Raw genomic sequence first — 25,004 nt, forward strand, 5'->3', positions numbered from 1 at the left:
TTCAGGCACTGTGATGATCCATTTTCCATCTTGGACTCTGGTGGACTCTATCTTATTTATTCTTACTTCAAAAGGTTGACACGTAAAAAGATTAGATTTATAGTTTATTAATTGCACTGCACAAGGGGCTTTTTCACTGATTAAAAACTTATTATGTCTTTTGCATATATATTCATCTGAGTCTATATTTATTCACAAATTGTCCATGTATATATAACTGATATCGTTAAGTGCGAGGAATGGTTTATAAGGAAGGTGTATAAAATACTTGGATAAATTCATATGGGTAGAAACAGGGAATAATTGATAATAATCATATATTTCTGATTCCACTAATGGGATCTCTAGTATAAATGTTATTACTGAATTTACTGAGTAACTTTTGATATTTATTATCTTTTCATATTTAAGCACATTTTCTAAAACTGGCTCAAAAGGCATTAGTATTGACTTTGTTTGCATTTTTGCTTTATTTATTTCCTCTAAAAGTTCTATAGGATTTACAATTGAGTTATGCAAAGTATTTATTTTGGCAAAAGAAATTGCGGTTTCTATCTTTTCGAAAATATCATAAATAGTTTGGTATAATAAAGTTATCTGATTGATTATCATGAATGACTGCATATAGTTAAATACATTGTTATCTAGTAGAGCTATTTTCTTCTCAATAGTTTCAATTTTGGATTTTAAAATTATTTGATTGTGTGATATATTAGATACTGATTACATTATTAAATGAATTTATACTTTTTTGTAGCAAAGACAATTATTGTTTCAATGAATTAATTTTTAATTTATTCTGATTTTCTTGTAACTGTTTAATCTCAAATTCTATTTTCTCTGCATCATCTTGGTCCATGTTTCCAGTGATACATTTTATAAGTGAACCTAGAGGATTCAGAATTCCTCTTTTTACTCTGTTCTCTCTTTGTGAATATAAAGGGGGATTAATTTGATAAATTTGATTTTCTATTCTGTTTTACATCGAAAGCAAGGGTATAAAAGAATTTTCAAATTCTGGATGATAATCTGTCTGATTTTTAAAACTAGTATATAGTTGTTTTGCTTGGCTTTTCAATAAGGAAAATTGGGAGATAACATTTGTTAAATTATAAATTTGTATAAAAGACCAGTGGGTCGAAATAATTTTAGATGCACCTAGCTTAAATGGTAAAAGTCCTGGGTACGAAGTTAAATCATGGAAGTTGACTGGATCGGTTCTGGCGAAGCTGAAGTTGTACGCTCCGAAGATTCCGATGATGTATCTGAAATTGTAGGCATTATTTTAGTTTCGTTTATATGTACTATTATCTTCTTTTTATTCTTTGGATTTTCAATTTCAATTTTTCCGTTTTCTAATATCTTAGTTAATATATAAGGTCCATTAAATTTTCTACTTAATTTTCCTTTACGAGTTCCTGTCTTTCTATAGACTTTGGATCCTAAAGGTGGATCTTTTGATTTTTTATTTTTTATTTTTATTTCTCTTCTCAGTTATTCTTTCTTTTTGTCTTTGACTTTGTTCCTGTACTGCTGTATAAAGGGCTTCTGTATTATTTTTGTGTGAATTTACATATTGGGTATAAGCTTGAGTGGGAATTAGTCTCATAGGATCGTTACTATCTGTATGTCCTGATATTAATTCAAAAGGCGTATGACCTGTTGATGAATGTATTGTACTATTATAGGCAATAAGGGCATAAGGCATAATAGAAATATTATCTGCATCTTTATCTTGTTCTTTTAATAATCTTAAATGTTCTGTTAACGTAGAATGGAATCTTTCCACTGGGGAATTAGATTCATGATGATACGGGGTAGTAAAATGGATTTTTATTTTATGGGTTTTTAATAATTCGTCTACAACATCATTTTTGAATTCTCCGCCACAGTCGGCGACTATTTGTTTTGGAATACCGAAAAATGGAAAGAAATGTACTAGTTGTTGACACGCTGATATCGTTGTGCCAAAATATGGTAAGGCTTGGCCATATTTTGAAAATTTATCTATGATTGTCAAAAATCTATCATTTCCAGCTTTATATGTATCTATGTGTATTATTTCAAACGGCTTTGAAGGAGTATTAGTTAGAACTAGTGGTTCTTTATTTGGATTTCTATTATACTTTGTTCTCTGGCATATTTCACATTCATTAATATATTTTGCTATGTCTTTTCTCATTGATTTCCAATAATAATTTAATTTTAAGGCTTTTAAAGTTTCGTCGATTCCTCTGTGATTAGTTTTTCCTTCGTGTTTATATTTAATTAATTGTATTCTTTCTTCCGGTAAAACATTATTAACTAATTTGGTACACTCTATAAGTTTTAATTTGGTAAAGTATTTTCTCCATACTTCCTGAAATATAGGTCGTAATTCTTGAGATAAAAAGTACACGTATAATGTATTTGTGCATACATTTTCTTTTAAAAATTGCGTTACTATCTCTGCGTCTGCTGATATGGTTGCATGAATGATATTATTATTTTCAAATTTCTCTACGTCTCGTTTTAAATATGCGGGATAAGGACTTCTTTTTATTATAAGTTGATATGGCTTATTGTTTATTATTTCATCTAACAAGGAGAAATTGTTTTGCGAAGATTCTGCACTATGGGCAGTTTCTGTACTTGAAGAATTATCATTGTCTGCGTTTTGATCCGTATTTTGTAATCTGTTTGCTGTTTCATCTATTTGTGGGTTTTGAATAGGCTCATTATTATTAAGCATTTGCAAGGTTTCATTTAAGAGACTTTCATCAACAACAAAGTCTGGATTAATTTCAGCTAAAAATTCTTCTATATCAAGATCTATATCTCCTGCGTTGTTTACTACATCTGATTCTGTTTCAAGTGCGTTTAAATTTATTCGACTTAAAGGATCAGCAATATTATTTTTTCCGGGTTTATATTTAATAGTATAGTTAAATTCTTCTAATTTTAATCTCCATCTTAATAATTTGGAGTTGGGTTCTTTTAAATTAAATAACCAAATTAAAGGTCGGTGGTCACATAATATTTCGAATTTTCTACCATATAAATAAGGTCTAAATGTTTTACATGCCCATACAATGGCTAAAAGTTCTTTTTCAATTGTTGAGTATTTTTGCTCAGTTTTATTTAGGGTTCGTGATGCATAGGCTACGGGTAGGTCTTTTGGAACTGTACCCTGCGAAAGAATTGCACCTAAGGCAACATTTGAAGCGTCCGTGGTTAAAATAAATGGTTTAGAAAAATCTGGGTATCTTAGAATTGGAGCATTAATTAAAACGTCTTTGAGATGCTTAAATGACTGAATAAATTCTGGAGAATGAATAACTTTGGCATTTTTCTTAAGACACATAGTTAAAGGTTTTGCTATTTTTGCAAAATTTTGAATAAAACGTCTATAATATCCTGCTAAACCTAGGAAAGACTTTATTTCTTTTTGAGTAGTGGGTATTGGAAAATTCTTGACTGCTTTTATTTTATCTGGGTTTGGTAGTACACCGTTTTTTGTTATAACATGTCCTAAATATGCGACTTCTGATCTTAAAAATTCTGATTTGTCTATTTGTATCTTTAAATTTGACTGCCTTAATCGCTCAAAAATTAACTTTAATCTTTTTATATGTTCTTGCAAAGATGAGGAAAAAACTATTATATCGTCTAAATATACATAACTTATTTCATTTTGAAATCCTCTTAAAACATTGTTCATGACTTTTTGGAAAGTAGCTGGGGCATTTTTTAATCCAAATGGCATACGTAAAAATTCATAATGTCCTGTTTCTGTTGAGAATGCCGTTTTTGGTATATCTGCTGGTTCCATTTCTATTTGATGAAATCCATTTGCTAAGTCTAAAGTAGAAAAATATTGGGCTCTTCCTAGTCCATCTAGAATGTTATCTATAAGTGGCAAGGGAAATTTATTTTCTACTGTATTTTCATTTAGTTTTCTATAGTCTATTACTATTCTATATTTTTTCTGATTACTTGCGTCCATTTTCTTTTCTATCACCCATATCGGTGAATTGAAGGGAGAGTTGGAATCTTGTATAATTCCGTTTTTTAACATATCATTTATTTGTCTACTGACTTCTTTTTTATATACTTCTGGGTATCTATAATTTCTTGTATATACTGGCGTATCATTTATTAATTCTATTTTATGTTTTATTTCATTCGTAAAACTCAGTGGCGTTCCTTCTATATAAAAAATATCTCTAAATTCATAACATAATTTATTTATTGCTTCATATTCTTCTTCATTGCAGTGGTTAAGTCTTAGTTTCTTTAAATTTTCCTTTTGTATATAATCTAGTTCATTTTCATCAATATCCATTTCTTCTATATGATAAGAGTGTATAGTATTTAAATTTTCTTCTTGTATATATTCGACATCAAAAGGTTCTATAAATTTTATTTCCGTTGGAGTTTCTGCTAAATTATTTATCATAGTATAAGCGTAGTGATTATTAATATTTATTAAACGTGGGAATTTCTGCATCTCCGATTTTCATATAATTTAAAATTGCTGTACCAGATCTTCTATTAACTGGAATTTTTACTTTTTGAGACGTTCTGGGTGGAATAGTTATTTGACTGGGTTTGAAATATTTCTGTTTCTTTGGATCTTGGGATACAAAAAATATTGGAAGTTCGGTAATTGGAGTCTTTAGAATAAAATTCTGAAAATCTAATGTAGCATGGACTTGGGATAAAAAGTTACATCCTAGCAAGCCATCAAAATTGGGAGAAAAATCAAAAAGGTAAAATTTGTGAAATTCAGGATTTTTAAAACAAGGGAATATTGGAATTGTCATAGTTTCATTGTGAAACGTAGTATTATGTGCAGTTTGCACAGAAAATTGTTCGGGAACTATATATTTTGAAAAAAGTTCATTTGCTAAATCTGGTCTGAAAAAACTTTGTTCTGAACATGTGTCAATTAAAAAAGTAGCATTTATTTCGGGAATAATTATTTTTGGTAGTTTATAATATTCTTTAACTGCATTAAAATTTATGTTACTGTACTTGTTGAGGCTATTTCTTGAAAATTTTCACTATTTCTTCTGCGCCTAATATGATTCTGATTATCGTTATTTCTATTCAATTCATCATTTCTTAAATTATTATAGTTTCTTGTATTTGCGTTTCTTACATCATGATTATATAAGTTATTTTGTTGTGGAGGACGACGATCACGGCGATCGTTTCTGAAATTACTAACTAAAATTATCGGATGATGTATCCATTGGCTCAGGGTATATTCTGTTTCGGATATTTTGGGTTTGATTAGAAGGCTGATTTCGAAATACGTTAGAAAATGGTCTAGAAAATTGTCTATTAGGTGGATTAAAACCATTATTAGAAAAATTAGGGCGATTTTGAAAATTATTATTATTATATCTAGGCTGAAAATTTGAATTATAAAAAGGACGATTTTGGTAATTATTACTAGAAAAATTATTTTGCAAATTATTTCTGTTTGGAAAATTATTATTTAAATTTCTTGGAGTATTATTATTAGAACGGGTATTGTTAAAATTAGAAGGTCTAGAATTATTATTTCGATTTTTGTAATTAAGGAAATTTTCTTCTTCTTTGGCGAATGCCATAGCTTGTTCAATTGAATCTGGGTTCTTAAGTCTTACGACTAATTGCATATAATTTAATCCATTTATGAAAGTTTTGAGACAAAGGTCTTCATATTGTTCGATTTTTAAAAGTTTCACTTCTAATGTATCATTTGAAAGATTTATTTTAGAACATAGGAGGCTACGTGCGTCTTGAATTCGTAAACCGAAATTTTGGGGAGATTCATTTCTTTCTGGTTTCATTGAAATAATGTCCTGGACTAAACAATCCATCGATCTTTGGTCCGAAAAAGTAACTATTAGACTATCTTTAACTTTTGCCCAAGTGTCTAGTTCAGTTCTTGAGGCGATTATGTCGGCTGCTCTACCTATTAGTTTACTTAAAATAGTGTCAAAAATACAAATGTTAATGGGATTATTGGCATCTTCTCTACTGTGATTATTTATAAAATTTTCGCATGATTTTATAAATCTATTTAATTGTTTCGCGTTGCCATCAAAAGTAGGAATGTTATCAGCTTGATATTTTACTAGTTGAAAATTTGTTTGAGCCATTTTTAGTTTTTAATAAAATAATAAAAATACAATAAATATTTCAATTAGAAAAACTTCAGTAAATATAAAAATAAATTAAAAATAAAATATTAAGTAAATCGTGAAAAAAATCTTTAGTCAATGTTTAATATATCTTTTTCAAAAATATCTTTAAAAATATCGTAAAAATGTCTGTGAAAATGTCTTTAAAATGTCTTTAAAAATTGTCTTCCATAGCGAATCAAAAATATAATAAAAATATATATGGAAAAATTAGGAAAAATAGAAGGAAGCACTTACATAAAAATTTTCATTGCACTGCTGGCTGAATCTCTGGTACCAATAGGATGAAGACAATTCTTGTTATTGGTCCCTGGCGTGGTATTTTCAATAGGATCTGGACTATGTTCGTTCCTGGTCCCTGAAGTTCCAATAGGAGTCGGACAATTCTTGTTCCGGGTCCCTGGGGTTGAGTTTCGAAGACGTTGCTGCACCAAAAACTGGATTCTTCCGATTAATCGTAGAGACGAAAAATTACACTACTTTAGCAAAGGTTAACTTGAAGCACTATGTAATTTTCGGAAAATCCTACTGTGACTGCGCCAAATATGGTTTTCGAACGGGAAAATGCTTTTTTAAAAAACAATTTTATTTTTTTAATTACAAGTTCTTAGTACGAACAAATCTACAAACTTCGAAACTGAATAATAAAATGACAAACACCTCTATTTATAAGTTCCTAATGCGTCACCTTCCACCTCCTGGATCTATTGAGTTACAGGGTTGTAACAATCTAATAGACGCACGTATTTATGGAGTTGCTATGGATATACTACTGTTTACCTCTTACCTCAACTGACTAATGGAGTTGCTATTGTTTCTAAACGCCTTATCTAGGCAACTAATAACGCTGGATGTACGATTTTTGCCAAAATATGCTATGAAAATCTGACAACAAGAGCGTGGTATTAACTCCATTCCAGCAAAAAGTGGAGTTACGACTATTTACCTCCACGGTACAGAAAAACATTTTCAGATTATTAACAGGTCTCTATAATCGTACTTAACCATATAAAAATATGTGGTGGATTCGATAAATATTCAAAATATCTCGATAAACACTGGCTTATCGAAATAGTATTAAGAGGCAAAAATGTTTTAAAACCAGTGTGTTTAACTAATAGTGCAACACTAATAATTAAATTGGAACGTACACAAAAGTTTGGGGGGGTTTAAGGGAGCAAAACCCCCATAAATTTTTTATGGGGTACACAAATTTCACTTTAATTTTTATTTAAGATGCTACTGCCATAAGAATGCCATATGTCCAGTTTCAATGAAAAACCTCTAATGCCCGGTTGCACCAACAGATCTTAAGCTTAAGTCGAGAATATCATAAGAATTAATATAATATAATTATAATATATTACAATAAGAATACCATAATATAATAATAGATATAATTGATAATAAGGTAAGAATCTAAAATAATTGTGCAACGTAAGTGATACTCAAGGAGACCCTATTTATAAGTAGAACTTAGCTAATCTGGAACTTAAGATCTGTTGGTGCAACCAGGCATAAGAGTTTTCAATATATGAAAAAAATTGATTTTCATTTTGTAACTTCAAAGGGCTGTAACTTTTTTTGTGTGCACTATTGTATATAGGTAAGTGAGGTTCAATCAACCTATTTTTGACCCCAGAATCTGTGGTATAATTTATTACCAATCTTTTCGGGACACCCTGTATAATAATGTGTATATTTAGTCAGTGGATCTAAAATATGTATAATATTGTTGATTACCTTCTTGTTGAAGCTACGTCTCCCCGTTCAACGGCTAGCAAAAATTTCTTTTCATCTAAAGTAAGTTGTGCGATTTCTTGATGGGGTCGAATGACGTTTTCTTCTTCCATCATCCCATGGATACTGTGTCTCTATAAAAGAAAAGAAAGTTATCAGAATTTACTGAACATTCGGTTCCTTTGAGTAATAAAATGATAATTTTTTTTCTTATATGAATATTTGCCACGCCTAATTGACAGTCAAAACAGCAAATGATCATCAAAAATATAAAATATTGTACACTCTGGGCCAAAATTATTCGCCCACCTCAAAAATAACCTGTTGTCCGATTTAAGTGATTTTTTTTAATATGTTATAGCCTTATTCTTTAGCAATATCTCTGTAATCATATTGTTGCTATACCCTATTCCACGAACATACGACTGTTGTGGATTATCTCGACAACGAATATTTTACTGTGAAAATTATGAAGAACGAAAGTAAATTGCAAAATACATTGTTGTTTATTGGAACAATTATTAGAGCCGTTTACTTTTGCACTTCTTATGTTGCACACTAAAATATTCGTCGGCGCGATAATCCAAGACAGTCGTATATTCGTGGAATAGCCTATAGACAGGCAAATTGTCACTGTATACCGGGTGTACTAATCAAACTGTGTTTTTTTCCTCAAAGTTCGCATCACACTGTGGAATATTCTAGCATTAATAAAATACTGTAATTAAAACCCAACTATAGCCTCATGTTTTCTCAACATTTTGTTTTTTGATTCATTCGCTTATGTTGGACAATAAAAAAGTTAGGTAATTTAACAACTTTTCATGTTCTTCATCAATACAGGGTGTTTCTAAATAAGTGCGACAAACTGTAAGGGATAATTCTGCCTGAATAATTAATGACCGTTTGCTTTATAAACATATGTCCGCAAATGCTTCGTTTCTGAGATACGGGATGTTAAAATTTTTCGTACAAACTGACGATTTATTTATTGCTCTAAAACCGGTTGAGATATGAAAATGAAATTTGGTGGGTTGTAAGACGCAGTTATTGCATATAATTAAGATTTTAATATTCACCATTGGCGCGCATAGGGTTAAAATGACTGCTCATATTACCCGTATGCGTGCCAATAGTGAATATTAAATTCTTAATTGTATGCCAAAAAATGTGCAATAACTACGTCTTAAAACCCACCAAATTTCATTTGCATATTTCAATCGATTTTAAATCAATAAATAAATTGACAGTTTGTAAGAAAAATTTCAACATCCCCTATCTCGGAAACGAAGCATTTGCAAACATTCGTTTATACAGCAAACTGTCACTATTTTTTCATGCAGAATTACTCCTTAAAGTTTGCCATACTTATTTAAAAACACTCTCATCATCATTCAACCCGGATCTATCCACTGCTGGATATAGGTCTCCCTCATTCTTTCCCATGCATTTCTGTTTTGTGCTGTTTGCATCCAGTTTTTGTCGATCCGTTTAAAAAAAACACTCTGTATTGCTGAAAAATATGGCTAGTTGTTAAAGTACCTAACTTTTATATGGTCCAACATAAGCAAATGAATCAAAAAACAGAATGTTGAGAAAACGTGGGGCTATAGTCCGGTTTTAATTTCAGTATTTTATATATTATGATAGAATATTCCACAGGGTGATGCGAACTTTGAGAAAAAAACACAGTTTGATTCGTACACTCGGTATACGATGAAAATTTACCTGTTTTGCAACAATATTGTTACATCGATATTGTTAAAGAATAAGGTTATATAAAATATTAAAAAAATCACTTAAGTCGGACAACAGGTTTAGGAAATACAAGATATCAAAGATGAATCATTTTTAAGGTGGGCGGTTAATTTTGGCCCATAGTGTATATTACATCACTAGAATTAATCCACTTTCAGACTAGTAATCAATTCTTTATAACTCATTCGTGTAGTATATCTCATACATACACTAAATAGTCCAGCAATCAAGGTTCTGATGTAGAAGTAGCAAAACCGCCACTTCATTTCAGAAGACAACTACCATCATAATGTCTTTCCCTTTATCATTACTCGGGGCTTTCTTAAATTATACATACCCATAAGTTTTCATCTTGACCGTATGAAAGTTTTACAACTGATGAAAAATACCGCAGAAATAACTAAAACAACGAAAATTCAAAAGGGACAATATTTCATAATCGAAAATCTCTAAGAGTGGTATTAAGTTATAAGCACTTCTTCTTCATGTACCATGTCCTTTCAGAACGTTAATTACCATCATAGCTACCTTAGTTTTATTTATTTCAACCCTAAATGGCATTCTTGTATCAACAACATAGCAATCTCTGTTTTAATATTAAGAGCCTGTGATTCCAAACCGTCTACTAAAGCTGATGTTTGATTCCAGTACAAATTTTCAATTAGGCGAAGGTCTTTACCCTTTAAGTGAATGCCTTTTAGAACTTCGATCAATATAAAGTACTTAACACGATAAAATACCTTTTGACATTTAAAATAAAACAACAGTATGTGTCTACAGCTATATCACATCTTTGAGCGAGTACCCGTTATGAAAACCAAACTGTGTGTCACTTAGGTATACTTCGCATCTATTATAGGTACGTAATTCAAAAGTATGTATTACCTTCAAAAAAATTTTCAATAAATGGCTTAATAAACTGATGATTCTATAATCAGCACAGGTTTTTGCTGTTGTCTTCTTAGGTAGAGCTATGGACAATGAATTGGAGCAACAATTAGGTAAGTGTCCGCTGGTGTAAATACATCCGCTTACCTGTTTCGATGTGCCGTATGATTCTCAATATGGTTGCCATCGCGACCCGTTAAAATGGCCCGGTCAAAACAGCCCCGTCAAAAAAGCCCCGTCAAAAAAGCCCCGTCAAAAAAGCCCCGTCAAAATAGCGCGGATACAAAATATCCCCGTCAAAATAGCCCGGAGACAAAATAGCCTCGACAAAATAGCCCGTAAACAAAATAGCCCCGGCCAAGACAGGCCCTGGCTAAAACAGCCCCGGCGAAAACACTCCCAATAAAAAGTTTTACCTTTTAACGGAGTACCATTTTATTTTATCATAGCATCAAGAATTTAATACATTCTCGTTCAAAACATTATTACAACAAATACCAAAAAATTAGTAAAACAGTACTAAATAATAATTAGATATTTCACTAAAAAAAAATTAAACGGTTCAGTATATTAATTTGTAAGAACTTGACCTAACAGAAGACACAGGGTTCGAGTTCTCTCAAAATAGTCCATGTGGCCAGACCGCTCCCGTCTGAAAAAATTTCTGATTCGGTTTCTTTGCGGATTCCTATTCAAAAATGTCCCCTTTAAACAAATCTGAAGGGTACCGGGCGGAATTTCTGAACAGAAATTGTTTAAACAATTTTTTTAAACAAATACAAAAGATCACGTTGTTTTGCTCCTAAACATATACTTTTAGGTCTTTTTGGTCATTCTAAACAGGAAAGGAATCTTGTAATTTTTCTTAAAAATTGATAGTTTTCGAGTAATAGGCGATTTAAAATCTGAAAAATGCGAAAATACGCGTTTTCGAGACTTAAAAACTCATATTTAGATTAGTATTTTTGAGGTTGCATGATACTTAAATTGAAGATTAAACATTCACCTTTAAGATTCTGAAGAGTGATCGCGTCTAACCTTAATTTATACCGTTGTTTTTTAATTGTTAAATCTTTTTAAACCCATTTTTCAGAAAAATCTCCTATTTTCCTCGGAAAAATATTTTTTCTAGATTCTTTGGGATATTATAAATAAAATAAGTATCATGACATTGAGAAGGTTGACTGTTAAGCTATCGAGAAAGACGTGTTTAAAACGGCTCCGATATTTAATTCGTAAATTTCGGATAATATCGAGTTCTTTTAACAACAAAGTGCTTCTCCGACGAAATAGTGGCTGTGCGAATCGAGTGTATTTAGAAAATTGTGAATAAAATTGAATTTTTAGAGATTGCATACGGATAACCTAAACAATAAACCTGTTCTATTTGCTCCGCTCGGTTGAAGAGGCAAGTAGAGTGGGGTGCGCGGGGACCATTACGATAAGGATAATTATTAGTGTTTATTTACAAAACAATACAGTGGCGTGTAAGTGAGAGTTTATACCTTCAAAACACTGCCCGGAAAAAGGTAATAGATTTATTATATTTTATTTATTATTATATTTAAAGATATGGCCACGTGTAAAGAACTGACTCAGATGGATGGTGAAGAATCTGATGATAGTAAGAGAAAGAGGGATGGAAAAAAAGACGACCAAGATGAAAACCCTTTCACAAAAAGCAGAAAATTATTTAGGTCTCCAGCTAAGAAAGATTGTGATAATACAGAACTGAAAGAAATGATGATCGCTCTTATGAACGAAGTTAAGGGAATACGAAAAGACCAGCAGAGCTTTCAAGAGGAAATTCGCAATCTAAAAAAAGAAAATTGTGAGTTGAAGGGAAAGGTAAATTTCCTAGAAAGCAGGATAGAAAAGATGGATAAACAATTTCGAAAACAAAACATTGTGATTAAAAGACATGATTTCAAAGAAAATGAGGAAATTGAAGATGCCACCAACTTCATAGCAAATCAATTGAATGTGAACGTTAAAATAAAAGATGTGCAGAAAATAAGAACCTCTCAAGGGAAACTGCCAGTGGCGATAGTAAAAATGGATACAATGAAGGATAAAGAACTTATTATGAAGAACAAGAGTAAATTAAGAGGAACGCGGTACTTCATTGAAAGTGATCTAACACAAACCGAAGCCAGACTACAGAAAGAGTTAAGAGATATGGCGAGAGAAGAAAAAGGAAAAGGTAATGAAACGAAAGTCGGCTATCAGAAAATATGTATAAACGATGAATGGTGGAAATGGAACCATAGTACCGAAAAATTAGAGAAAATGGAAAAAAACTAAGTCTCAACAAACACAGTGGACAGATAAATACGGAAACGAATAAGGCACGAAATATGATTATGATAGGACAATGGAATGTTAGAGGGACTTTTGAAGTAAGGGCACTAAAAAATTTATCAGATACATTGGAGAAATATGAGATAGATATTGCAGCTATACAAGAAACTAAACAAAAAGAAAATTTCTGCATAGATGTGGGAAGCTATGTATTCTTCAACAGTGGAGACAATGAACGTATATTTGGAGTTGGATTCCTTATAAAAAAAAATTTGCCAGTCTGGTGATAGATTTTGAGGCAGTCACAAGCAGATTATGCAAAATAAGAATGAGGGGAAAATACAGAAAAATATCCCTTATAAATGTACATGCACCAACGGAAAATACAGAAGAAGATGTTAAAGATAGCTTTTATGAACAGTTAGAGCATCTGTTCTACCAAATACCATCATACGACACAAAAATAATTGTAGGAGATTTCAATGCCAAGATTGGCAGAGAGGACGTATACAAACAAATAACAGGGGGGAAAAGTAAACACAGGGAGAGTAACCTGAATGGAAAAAGAGTAATAGAATTTGCTTTCGAACACAATATGCGAATTATGAGCACTTATTTCGACCACAAAGAAATCCATAAAGGTACCTGGGTATCACCAGATGGACAAACAGTAAATCAAATAGATCATTTGCTAATAGAAGCCAAACATGCAAGAGCCATACAAGATAGCCGAAGTTATAGAGGTGCAGATGCAAATTCTGATCACTTTTTGGTCAGAGTCAAAATGGAGCAAATAATTCCCACAATCCCTAAGACTAGTTGCACAAAAATGAAAAGATATAACGGTGCACTACTTCAGAATGAAGAGGTTAAGAAAAAATTCAAGCAGAAAATTGAACAGAAAATAGAAAGCCAGACAACAGTAGATGATATAGAAAGCAGATGGGTACAGCTAAGGGGAAACATTCAAGAGGCAGCCGACTTAGTATTACTAAGAAAAAGACAAAGTAAACAAACAGACTGGTACGATGAAGATTGTAAGAAAGCAATTAGGGAGCGAAATAAAGCCAGAATAAACAGCATAATGAGAAATAATGAAGAAAGTAAACAAGCCTATGCTGAAAAAAGACGGGAAGCAAAGAAGATCTGTAGAAGAAAGAAACGGTTAAATCTAGAGCAGAAATTAGACCGAATTGAAGAAGATTTTTTAAATAAACAAGTCGGGAATTTCTACCAAGAAATAAAACGCGACCGAACCCAGTACAAAACCGCATCAAGATATTATAAAGATGAAGAGGGAAATCTGATAGGTGGAATAGATGAAAAATTAAGAAGATGGGCCAATTATTTCCAGAATATATTATGCACAGACGATCAAGACGAAATAGAGCAAATGCAACTACCACATGAAGAAGAAAGAGACCCAAATGTGAATGAAGAAGTACCTACCAAGGAAGAAATTATAGATCATAGAAAACTTAAAAAACAACAAAGCACCGGGAGAAAACGGTATCATTGCAGAGTTTTTAAAAGATGGTGGCGAAGGGCTTCAAGAAGAAATCACCGAGTTAATATGCGAAGTGTGGATCAAAGAAAATATACCCAATCAGTGGAAAGAAGCTATCCTATGTCCTGTACATAAAAAAGGAGACGTTACAGATTGTAGAAATTACAGGGGAATAGCTCTACAAGATACAGTATATAAGATTCTGGCCATATTAATTAGAAATAAAATTAAAACAAAAGTGGAAAATTGTCTAGGTGAATATCAAGCGGGTTTTAGAGCACAAAGATCGGTAATAGACCAAATTTTTGCAATGAAACAAATTTTATCTAGCTCATATGAATTCAACCTAGCATTAAATATGTTATTTATTGATTTTAAACAGGCATACGATACCATAAAAAGAAGTAAAGTATATGAAACACTAGAATATTTTGAATTTCCACTAAAAATAGTAAGATTGACTAAATGCATACTTAGTGACACTAAAAGTAAAGTTATGATAGAAGGACGGGTTTCGGATAGCTTTATCACCAATAGAGGCCTGCGACAAGGTGACCCGTTATCAACAGATTTCTTCAATTTAATTTTAGAGAAGATTATACGAGAATGCAATATCTACACTAAAGGCACAGTTTATCATCACAGGCATCAATGTGTAGCATACGCAGATAATATTACCTTAATAACAAGGAGACCTGCAGAATTAAGAGAAATCTTCAATAGACTAGAAAGAACAGCCAAGGAATATGGTTTAGAAATAAACGAAGAGAAAACGAAATATATGGTGATGAAGGGAAATGAAAATCATCTGGGACAGTCCTTTAAGATACAACGCCCGAGTAAAGAATATAACTTCGAAATTGTCGGCCAATTCGATTACTTGGGAGTAACACTAACAAATAGGAACGAAGAGAACCAAGAAATAGCAAAAAGAATGGCGAAAGGTAGTAAGAGTGCTGGAAGTCTAAATAAGATACTGAGGTCGAAGATAATATCCAGAAAAGCAAAAAACGAATATATACAACAGTTATCCGACCTATGGTAAACTATGCTAGCGAGACCTGGACATTAAATAAAGATATGGAAGTAAAATTAGATAGATGGGAACGAAAGATCCTCAGAAGGATATATGGAGGTTTAAAAGAGGGGAATATCTGGCGAAGAAGAACGAATGAAGAAATAATGCAAATATATGGACAACCAAAAATAACAACACTCGCCAAAATTCAAAGATTAAGATGGCTTGGGCATATAGCAAGAATGGAAGAAGGAAGAGTTCCCAATCAACTAATAAACACGGAGGCTGGTACAAAAAGAAAAAGAGGACGCCCCCGAAGAAGATGGTTGGAGTCTGCAAAAGAAGATCTGAAGTCGCTGAGGGTACAAGATTGGAAAAACCTAGCACAAGACAGAAAGAAATGGAAGAAAACAATTGAAGCCTTGGGCCCCTAAGGCCTGTTGAGCTGAACTATATATATATATCATGACATTATTCTCAAAAGTTAATAGTTTTAAAGTTATAAGAGATTTAAAATCCGAAAAATGCCAAAAAACGTATTTTTGGATTTTAAATCGTTTATAACTTTGAAACTGTTAACTTTTGAGAAACATGTCAAGAAACTTATTTTATTTAGAATGTCCCAAAGAATGTAGAAAAAATATTTTTCGGAGGAAAATTGGAGATTTTTGAAATATAGCGCGCCGCACCGGCAAAAAAATCGGATGGAAATGCATATTTAACAATTAAAAAACAACGGTTTAAGTTAAGGTTAGACGCAATCACTCTTCAGAATCTTGAAGCTGAATGTTAAACCTTCAATTCAGGTATCTTTCAACCTCACAAATACTAATTTAAATATGAGTTTTTAAGCCTCTAAAATGCGTATTTTCGCATTTTTCAGATTTTAAATCGCCTATAACTCGAAAACAATAAAATTTTTGAGAAAATCTACAAGATACCTTTTTTGTTTAGAATGATGCACAAAACTGAAAAATATATGTCTCAGAGCAAAAAACGTGATCTTTTGTTTTTGTTTAAAAAAAATGTTTAAACAATTACTGCCCAAAAATTCTGCCCGTCGCCCTTTAGATTTGTTTAAAGGGGACATTTTTGAATAGGAATCCACAAAGAAAGCGAATCAGAAATTTTTCCAGACGGGAGCGGTATTACCACATAGACTAAAAGACCATTTTTAGTTAATGTGTTTCAGATAAACATCTGAATAGAGGATAATTACCATTTCCAAAAAAAAAAAAAATGTATTTTTAAGGGATTATTACTTCATGATGATTTCTGAAGGGAGCTTTTTTGTCGGGACTATTTTGTCGGGGCTATTTTGTGGGCGAGCTATTGTTCTGCGGCTATTTTGTCTGCAGGCTATTTTGTCGGAGCTGTTTTGTATACCTACGGGATATTATGTCGGGGCTATTTCGTAGGAGCTTTTTCGACGGGGCGATTTTGACGGGGCATCGTTTGCCACCGTTCGATAATCGGACAAAATACTGAAAGAAGAATAGAAAAAAGACTGGTTTTTATATGGGTTCGGGAGGAATTGGAATAAACCCTGAACTTGTTAAATATGGAGGAGGAAATTAGCTGAAGCATTGCCGGCATACAAACTAAGAAACAAGCAAGACTGCTTAAACTATAAGGAAATTAATAGAATTTTGGTTTATGAAATTTAATGAATTTTTTCGATTCTCATACTATAATATTATATCCATTAAGATGTCACTACCTGTATCATAATGGTCTCCATTATGATACAGATTTTCATTATGATACAGATTTTTAACCAATAGAATCGCGATATGGCATTCACGATAAAAGTGGCACACGCGCTGTGACCAATGGCGAGTCAAATACATACGCTTTGACAGTTCTCAATATGTAAACAAACTGTCAAACTAGCAAACTACTTAATTTGTTTGCGTGACAAAATTAATAAATTTGAATATATTTTTTGTTGTGAATGATCATAGAAAAAATCGTGTATACAACTTGCATTTAATTATCATTATGAAGCTCGTACTCTATACGAAACTCGCCGTTAGGCGGCTCGTTTCGTATCCCTCATACTCGCTGTATATTGATTATCATTAAATGCTCGTTGCATAATATACTATTAATCGAGTTTCATTAACTCTCATGAAGTTTAATGAAATTCTCAAAATTTCATCAAAATCGATGAATTAGGATAGAAATTGTAGGCTATACCCTATTTTTGCTCTCATTAATATAACGAGTACAGTCAATTGTCAATTCTGCAAATCATGCAAAATCTGTGGATATATTTCTTATTTTTCACCAATCGACTTTCATGGTTAATCTTAGTTGTAACCGCTTTTCTGCTTTTATGTTTTCCACAGGGTCCCGTTGAGATGTTTAAGTCTCACAGTAAATCTTGGTACAGTTCGTTACTTATTCTTATTATATCCATGGCATTGCAGATAAGTAGACTCCTTTTTTATGGCTGTTGTAAATCGGCCTCCCTAATTGTACATAAAGAAATTACGTCAATTAAACAATCATAAAAGTTTTATTTGAATTCCGTTCAGGATCTGAAATAATTTAATTACGCGTTACATCCAGACAAATAAACTTTTGAAATTAAATAAGGTAAATTCGGCAATGGCGCTCATATTTCATTTTATGATTAAACTTTACATAAACCACTCCATGCGAATCTTCCATAAACAAATATACTGAATTCTAGGACCAGCAGAATCATAGGCCGCCAATAAGTCTTGTCCTGGGACTTATAAAGGACTATAAATTAAAAAAACATATGAGAAAAATATGTAACACTACTTGTTACGTTGGGATGTCCACTGTCCACGAGTTACTTTACGCAAAGATCCCTAGGTTCGAAATTAAATTATAAAAAATAATTTTCGATTACAGAAAATTACCCCTATTAAAAATACGCAAGTGTAGCTTAAAGCCAAGCGTCCACAGACCCTCATCGTACGCATCGTACGCAACGGATTTTATTATGACTGCCGATAATGCGATCCGTACGATGCGGATCAGTGGACAAGGTTATAGTCGGAGAGATATTTTTATTTATTTATTATTTATACATATGACCTGGCCTCTAGTGACTAATCCAGGTCGTTTTTTCCTGATGGGATTACAGATATTTTTTTTTATATTTTTACATTTTTTACTCAACTATTAAATCTATTTTTACAATAACAATTTGCCATAATCTCTTAATTACGTATAACAAACAAACTTAAATAAACAATTTAAAATATTTTTGGTACTATCAACTCCCTTCTAAGTTATAAAGACAGTCCCTCTATTTTCAGAAGAGAGTTGGTAGTTTTTTTTTTTTTTTTTTTTTTTTTTTTTTTTTTTTATGAATTATGTATTGAATTATTATTTTTATTTATTTATTTTATATTGAATTATTATAAATAAATAAAAATAATAATTCAATACATAATTCATAAAAATAAAAAAAAAAAAAAAAAAAAAAAAAAAAAAAAAAACTACCAACTCTCTTCTGAAAATAGAGGGACTGTTACAACAAAAATGTTACAACATAGTCGGAGAGATAGAAGCGGATTTTGTGCGTGATAAGTAATATGGAAAAACTATACGGGGATATGTTGAATTAGTTGTGTACATGACTTTCACCAACGGCCGGAAACCAGAGTTGGGGCCGAGGGTAGTTATAAGGGGTCAAAGTCGCGGATTTTATTATTTTTTTTTATGACGCTCATGATCGAGATAGTGCACCAAAATTTGGGAATAAGTAGGTCATGACGTAACTAAGTAAAATCTGTAGGGGCGGAACGCTGCGTGGCCGACATAGGGGTGGGGGTAGGGGTGAATATAAAAAATATAAAGGGTTTTTTGCGACGTTCGTGATTGAGATAGTGGACCAGAATTTGGGAATAAGTAGATCATGATAGTACTAAGTAAAATGCCCAGAGCCGGAAACCAGAGTTGGGGATGAGGGTAGTTATAAGGGGTCAAAGTCGCCGTTTTTTATTTTTTTTTTGTGACGCTCATGATCGAGAGAGTGCACCAAAATTTAGGAATAAGTAGGTCATGACGTAACTAAGTAAAACCTCCAGGGGTGGCACTCTGCGTGGCCGACAAAGGGGTGAGGCAGGGGTGAATAAAAAAATATAAGGGGTTTTTTTGCGACGTTCGTGATTGACAGAGTTCACCAAAATTTGGGAATAAGTAGACCATGACATAACTAAGTAAAATCCTCAGAGCCGGAAACCAGAGTTGGACATGAGGGTAGTTCTAAGGTGTCAAAATCGCCGTTTTTATTATTTTTTTTGTGACGCTCATGATCGAGATAGTGCACCAAAATTTGGGAATAAGTAGGTCATGAGGTAACTAAGTACAATCTCTAGGGGTGGAACGCTGCGTGGTCGATAAAGGGGTGGGGGTAGGTGTGAATATAAAAAATATAAGGGGTTTTTTGCGACATGCTAGATTGAGATAGTGCACCAAAATTTGGGAATAAGCATACCATGACTTAGCTAAGTAAAATCCCCAGAGCCGTAAACCAGAGTTGGGGATGAGGGTAGTTTTAAGGGGTCAAAGTCGCAGTGTGTATTATTTTTTTGTGACCCGGCACAACATTTGTCCCCCACGCAGCGTTCCGCCCCTGGATATTTTACTTAGTAATGTCATGATCTACTTATTCCCAAATTTTGGTGCACTATCTCTATCATGAGCGCCACAAAAAAAATAATAAAAACCGCGACTTTTACCCCTTATAACTACCCTCGTCCGCCACTCTGGTTTCCGCCTCTGGGGATATTACTTAGTTATGTCATGGTCTACTTATTTCCAAATTTTGGTGCACTATCTCAATCACGAGCGTCGCAAAAAACCCCTTACATTTTTTTATATTCACCCCTGCCCCACCCCTTTGTCGACCACGCAGCGTTCCACTCCTGGAGATTTTACTTAGTTACGTCATGACCTACTTATTCCCAAATTTTGGTGCGCATCTCGATCATGAGCGTCAAAAAAAAAAATAAAAAACGGAACTTTGACCCCTTATATCTACCTTCCTTTCCCACTCTGGTTTCCGGCTCTGGGGATTTTAATTATTTATGTCATGGTCTACTTATACCCAAATTTTGGTGCACTATTTCAATCACGAACGTCGCAAAAAACCCGTTTTATTTTTTATATTCACCCCTACCCCCACCCTTTGTCGGCCACGGAGCGTTGAGCCCCTTGAGATTTTACTTAGGTACGTCATGACCTACTTATTCCCAAATTTTGGTGCACTATCTCGATCATGAACGTCATAAAAAAAATAATAAAATCCGCGACTTTGACCCCTTATAACTACCCTCGGCCCCAACTCTGGTTTCCGGCCGTTGGTGAAAGTCATGAACACAACTAATTCAACATATCCCCGTATAGTTTTTCCATATTACTTATCACGCATAAAATCCGCTCCCAGCTCTTAGACTATTACATAAGTTACTGTACAAGGCAAACTAAAATCCGATGCGTACGATGCGGGTCTGTGGACGCTTGCCTTAAAACAAAGTTTTTATTTGGATCGTCGAACATCATATTCAATAGTGACGAAATGGCTTTTTTCTTTTTCTCAGTGCCGACTTCTTCTTCATCAACCTCTACTTTTTGTTGGGGCCAATAATTTTCGTTTCTGTACAACCATTCCGGGCCTTCCCACCATCGAGATTCGAACAATTTGCCGAACACCACAGCCTCTTGATGGATGATCGGCATGGTTGAGAGAACCAGGCACGTATTTCCAACACTCAGCATTGACTAAATTTCTAATCTACTGAACTCTATTAAAAACAAAAACAAACCATATGGTCCGCCGTATGTATAAAGCAGAAATATCTTTTAAACACGGACACTGCCATGTAATGACTTGACACTACTAAAATTTACATGTTTACCTATATGCTGTAAAAAATAACTCCAGTGAAAGTAAACTATCAAAAAAAATTAAAATATAAAAAGTTGTACTTAGTTGTTTACTATTCTAAAAAAATTATACATATAGGTACTGCATCAAATGTCTTATACATAAATAGATTGCGGTCCATAATAAAATCGAAATAAATCATGATTCAAATTGAATGACTGCTTAAACGTCATAAAAATTGATAAAAGAAAGACTTTGGGCCACAATACGTTAAATCAAGAGAAAGCTTTTTGGTTCAATAAAAATAGCATAACCTACTCGTAATACTAAAATTTTAAATTCAAGATAAATAAAATGCTACAATTTAACATGATTAAAAATGTCTTTAAAAAGATAATGCCAATTGTGTGGATATATTTCTTATTTTTTTCCTTCTACTTTTATGGTTAGTCTTAGTTTTAAACACTTTTTTGTTTGTTATCTTTTCCACAGGGTCCCTTTACGATGTTTAACTCTCAAACTAACTCTTGGTACAGTTGCACCGAGAGAACAATTTCTTTTCTCCTAAAACACCGATTTCTTTGAGCAATATTTCTTAAAAGTTAACATATCCTATTAACTTAAACACACCGGTTCACATATAAAGAAACGAGTTTTTTAAACACAACTCAATAATTTCTTACAAATAATTTCTTCAATACTAAGAAATGCATTAACGGTTACATTTAATTTTCTTATCCTAAAGTTTTTATTTCTTAAATTGAAAACTACAACTATTTTGCAGTATAATAAATATAATGTTAAGTTAATCCATATTTATATTTGTGAACAAGAAATTTTCTTGCAATCAAATAAATATTTTAAACCACAAGAAATAATTTTTCCAAAATACCCTCTGTAGTAACTGTGGTTATAAAATAAAAACTTTGTCATTAATGCCGAAATGTTACTTGCAAAGAGATTTTCTTCCACAAAAGAATTGCGCAGATTAACTATTTATGATTTAGTCGTCAGTGTTTGTCAAGATGGCGTGATATGTTCATGTTCATATAGATGGATGTTGGATTTATTGGTGTTCTTTAAAAATTAACGGATATTTTGAAGGTACGTACATAATATATAGGTATTAAATAAAAGTAAATTGAGTAATTTAAGATGTAATAATAATATTGTTGCGTATCCGAATGGTTAAAAAAGAAACATAATTAGTATCTTTATATGCTTTTTAGGTATAATGATGGACGACTCTGAAATAAAGGAGCTTATTATTCTAACTGGGAAATATGCCACACTTTAAAGCTGGGACAGAATGATATAATATATAGCTTCAGAACAATATTAAGAAAGGAGTTATTCCTCCTAAGAAAGGAGTTATTATTTCTTCCAGAAATGGTAGAAGTTCATACATGTATAATATAATAGTCCAGGGTTACTAGGACTATCTTCTCCCGGTAAGGGTGGTTAACCCTTATCCGAGGGGTGGAATGATTAATAGTCGTATCACTGCTTAAGTTGTTTTATTATACTTGCATGAATATAAGCTGGTAGCAAGCTACGCAACGTCGTCTCGCGGAGTGGAGATGATACTATTTGAATATGAATTGGATATATGGATTCCCTTACTATGTTTTGATTGTATAAGTATATTTGAAAGTGCCGAGTCAGCGGCGACCCTGAAAGGTGTTTATAGTAAACACCGACCGTGACTGTATGTATAACTACTCCTCACAATCTAGGTCAATAATATTTATGTAACGAAAGATATTTGTTTATGATAACATTTAAATAATTGAAAGAAATTAACGTAGATAATTAAAGGGTGTTTTAAAAGATATCTAATAAGTACAGATGAATTCTTGTACACCTTTCCCTCCTAAGAATTTTCTGACTACGGGGAAGAAAATTTTGCAAGTAGTGCTACCAACCAATACTGTGTTGTAATCAATACAAAAAAAATTTTATTTTATATAAAAACTTTCCTAAAACTACGTAAATACATAAATAAAAATAAAAATGTTCGTTTAACAACATTGTTTCATTACACTTGTCACTCACTGTGTTTTCGGATTGTAAGCATATAATCTATTCTTATGTATTTCCTTGATTTTATTGTTTTCTATTCTGATTTTACAATTAACGTTATTTACTTCTGTTATTGTGAAGGGGCCTACATAAAGACTATCAAATTTACCATTCTCTTCCCTTTTTACCAGGACCAGGTCTCCTATTTTAAAGTGTTGAGGTGTTGCTTTGAGCTTATTCTTTTCTTGCCGCTCTTTTTTTTTTTTAATAAGAAGGTTCTAGCTCTCTCGTGTGCGCTTTGTAGTTTGTATCGTAACTCATTGTAGTAGGCATCTATATTGTAACATGGTTGAATCTCCTGTGTAAGGTCTTCCGGTAGGTTAACCTTCCTGCCCTTAACAGTTCGAACGGTGTGTATCCATGATACGCGTTAGGGGTTGTATTGTAGCAGTATGTGAACATTCTGCAACACACATCCCAATTTTCTCTGTCTTCGTCTATGAATGCTCTTACATACTCGTTCAACGTTCTGTGTAGTTTTTCGCAACTTCCAATGGACTGTGGGTGGTATGCCGTTGAAAAGTTGTGCTCTATTTTTAATAGCTTTGTTAATTCCTGCATTATTTCGTTCTTATACTCTGTGCCTTGGTCTGTTCTTATTTGCTTCATGAGTCCGTATGTTGGTATGAAATGATCAAAGATTCCTTGTGCTATTGTCTCTGCTTCTTTATTGCACACTGGTATGCTGACCGCGTATTTTGTCAGTTCACACAACATTGTGATACAGTATCTATTACCTTCATTACTTCTAGTGAATGGACCTATTGTATCTATGTATATTATGTCCCATGGTTTGGAAGATGTGTCCGATATCACGAACTCTTCGACATGTGTTCTTTTCGGTTTGTTAATTTGACATTTGTGGCATTGTTTAACGTATTTTCTTACGTCTTTTTCCAAATTTTTCCATCGGAATCTTGCCTTTAGCTTCTTTATTAGTCTATTATTCCCTACGTGTCCTCCGAACATCGGGTGATTATGGTATTCTTCTATTAATCTGTGTTTTTCTTTGTCATCTTTTATTGTTTCTGGTACTTCACATATGTATATTTCTATATTCTTCAATTTTTTATTTCCTTCTTTAATAAATTCATCAATTGTGCACAATTTAAAAATAATATCATTTACGTATATCTTTACTTTACGTACTGCATTCTCTACCGCCAGCTTATCAAGCTGTGCCAACGCTTGGTTTAAATCGAAATGATCCAATCCTCTGGCTATGCTTTTGCTGCATTTTATTTTGTTTTTGGCCCTAATGCTCAGTCTTGGTGAGATTAGTTCTGCTCCAAAGGACAAAATTGGTAGTCTATGCACCTCTAAATTATTTATTACCTTCCTTACTGTCTGTTTGGTGGCTTCTGGCTGTAGTGCGAGTTCACTTTCAGCCTTTGTTTGTCTTGCTTCTTTCTCCTTTTCTCTTGCTTGAGCTCTTGTTATAGCTAGTATATGGGTGTTGTCTATGTATAGGTTCTTTAGTTGATGCAATATTATTCTTGAAAGGCTGTCTGCGTAGTTACTTTTCCCTGTTATATATTCTATCTCGAAGTCATATCTTCTAGGTCTAATCTGATCCTCGTGAGTTTTGAGGTTGGTTCTTTCATTGCAAATAGGTGTGTCAAAGGTTTATGGTCTGTTTTTACTTTGAATGTTGGTGCTCCA

General features: G+C 32.8%; 1 protein-coding gene across 2 annotated transcripts in view; it reads right to left on the minus strand.

Annotated features, from left to right (window-relative positions):
* LOC114332030 (transient receptor potential-gamma protein) overlaps positions 1-25,004 on the minus strand; it is a 673,697-nt gene that overhangs the window by 514,327 nt on the left and 134,366 nt on the right. For both annotated transcript variants that reach the window (XM_050644362.1, XM_050644358.1), the window contains exon 3: positions 7,920-8,050. In XM_050644362.1, coding sequence (XP_050500319.1) covers positions 7,920-8,050 — 131 coding nt within the window. The remainder of the gene's footprint in view (positions 1-7,919; positions 8,051-25,004) is intronic.

Source organism: Diabrotica virgifera, chromosome 1 (assembly GCF_917563875.1).
Source record: "Diabrotica virgifera virgifera chromosome 1, PGI_DIABVI_V3a".
NCBI classification, from domain to species: domain Eukaryota; kingdom Metazoa; phylum Arthropoda; class Insecta; order Coleoptera; family Chrysomelidae; genus Diabrotica; species Diabrotica virgifera.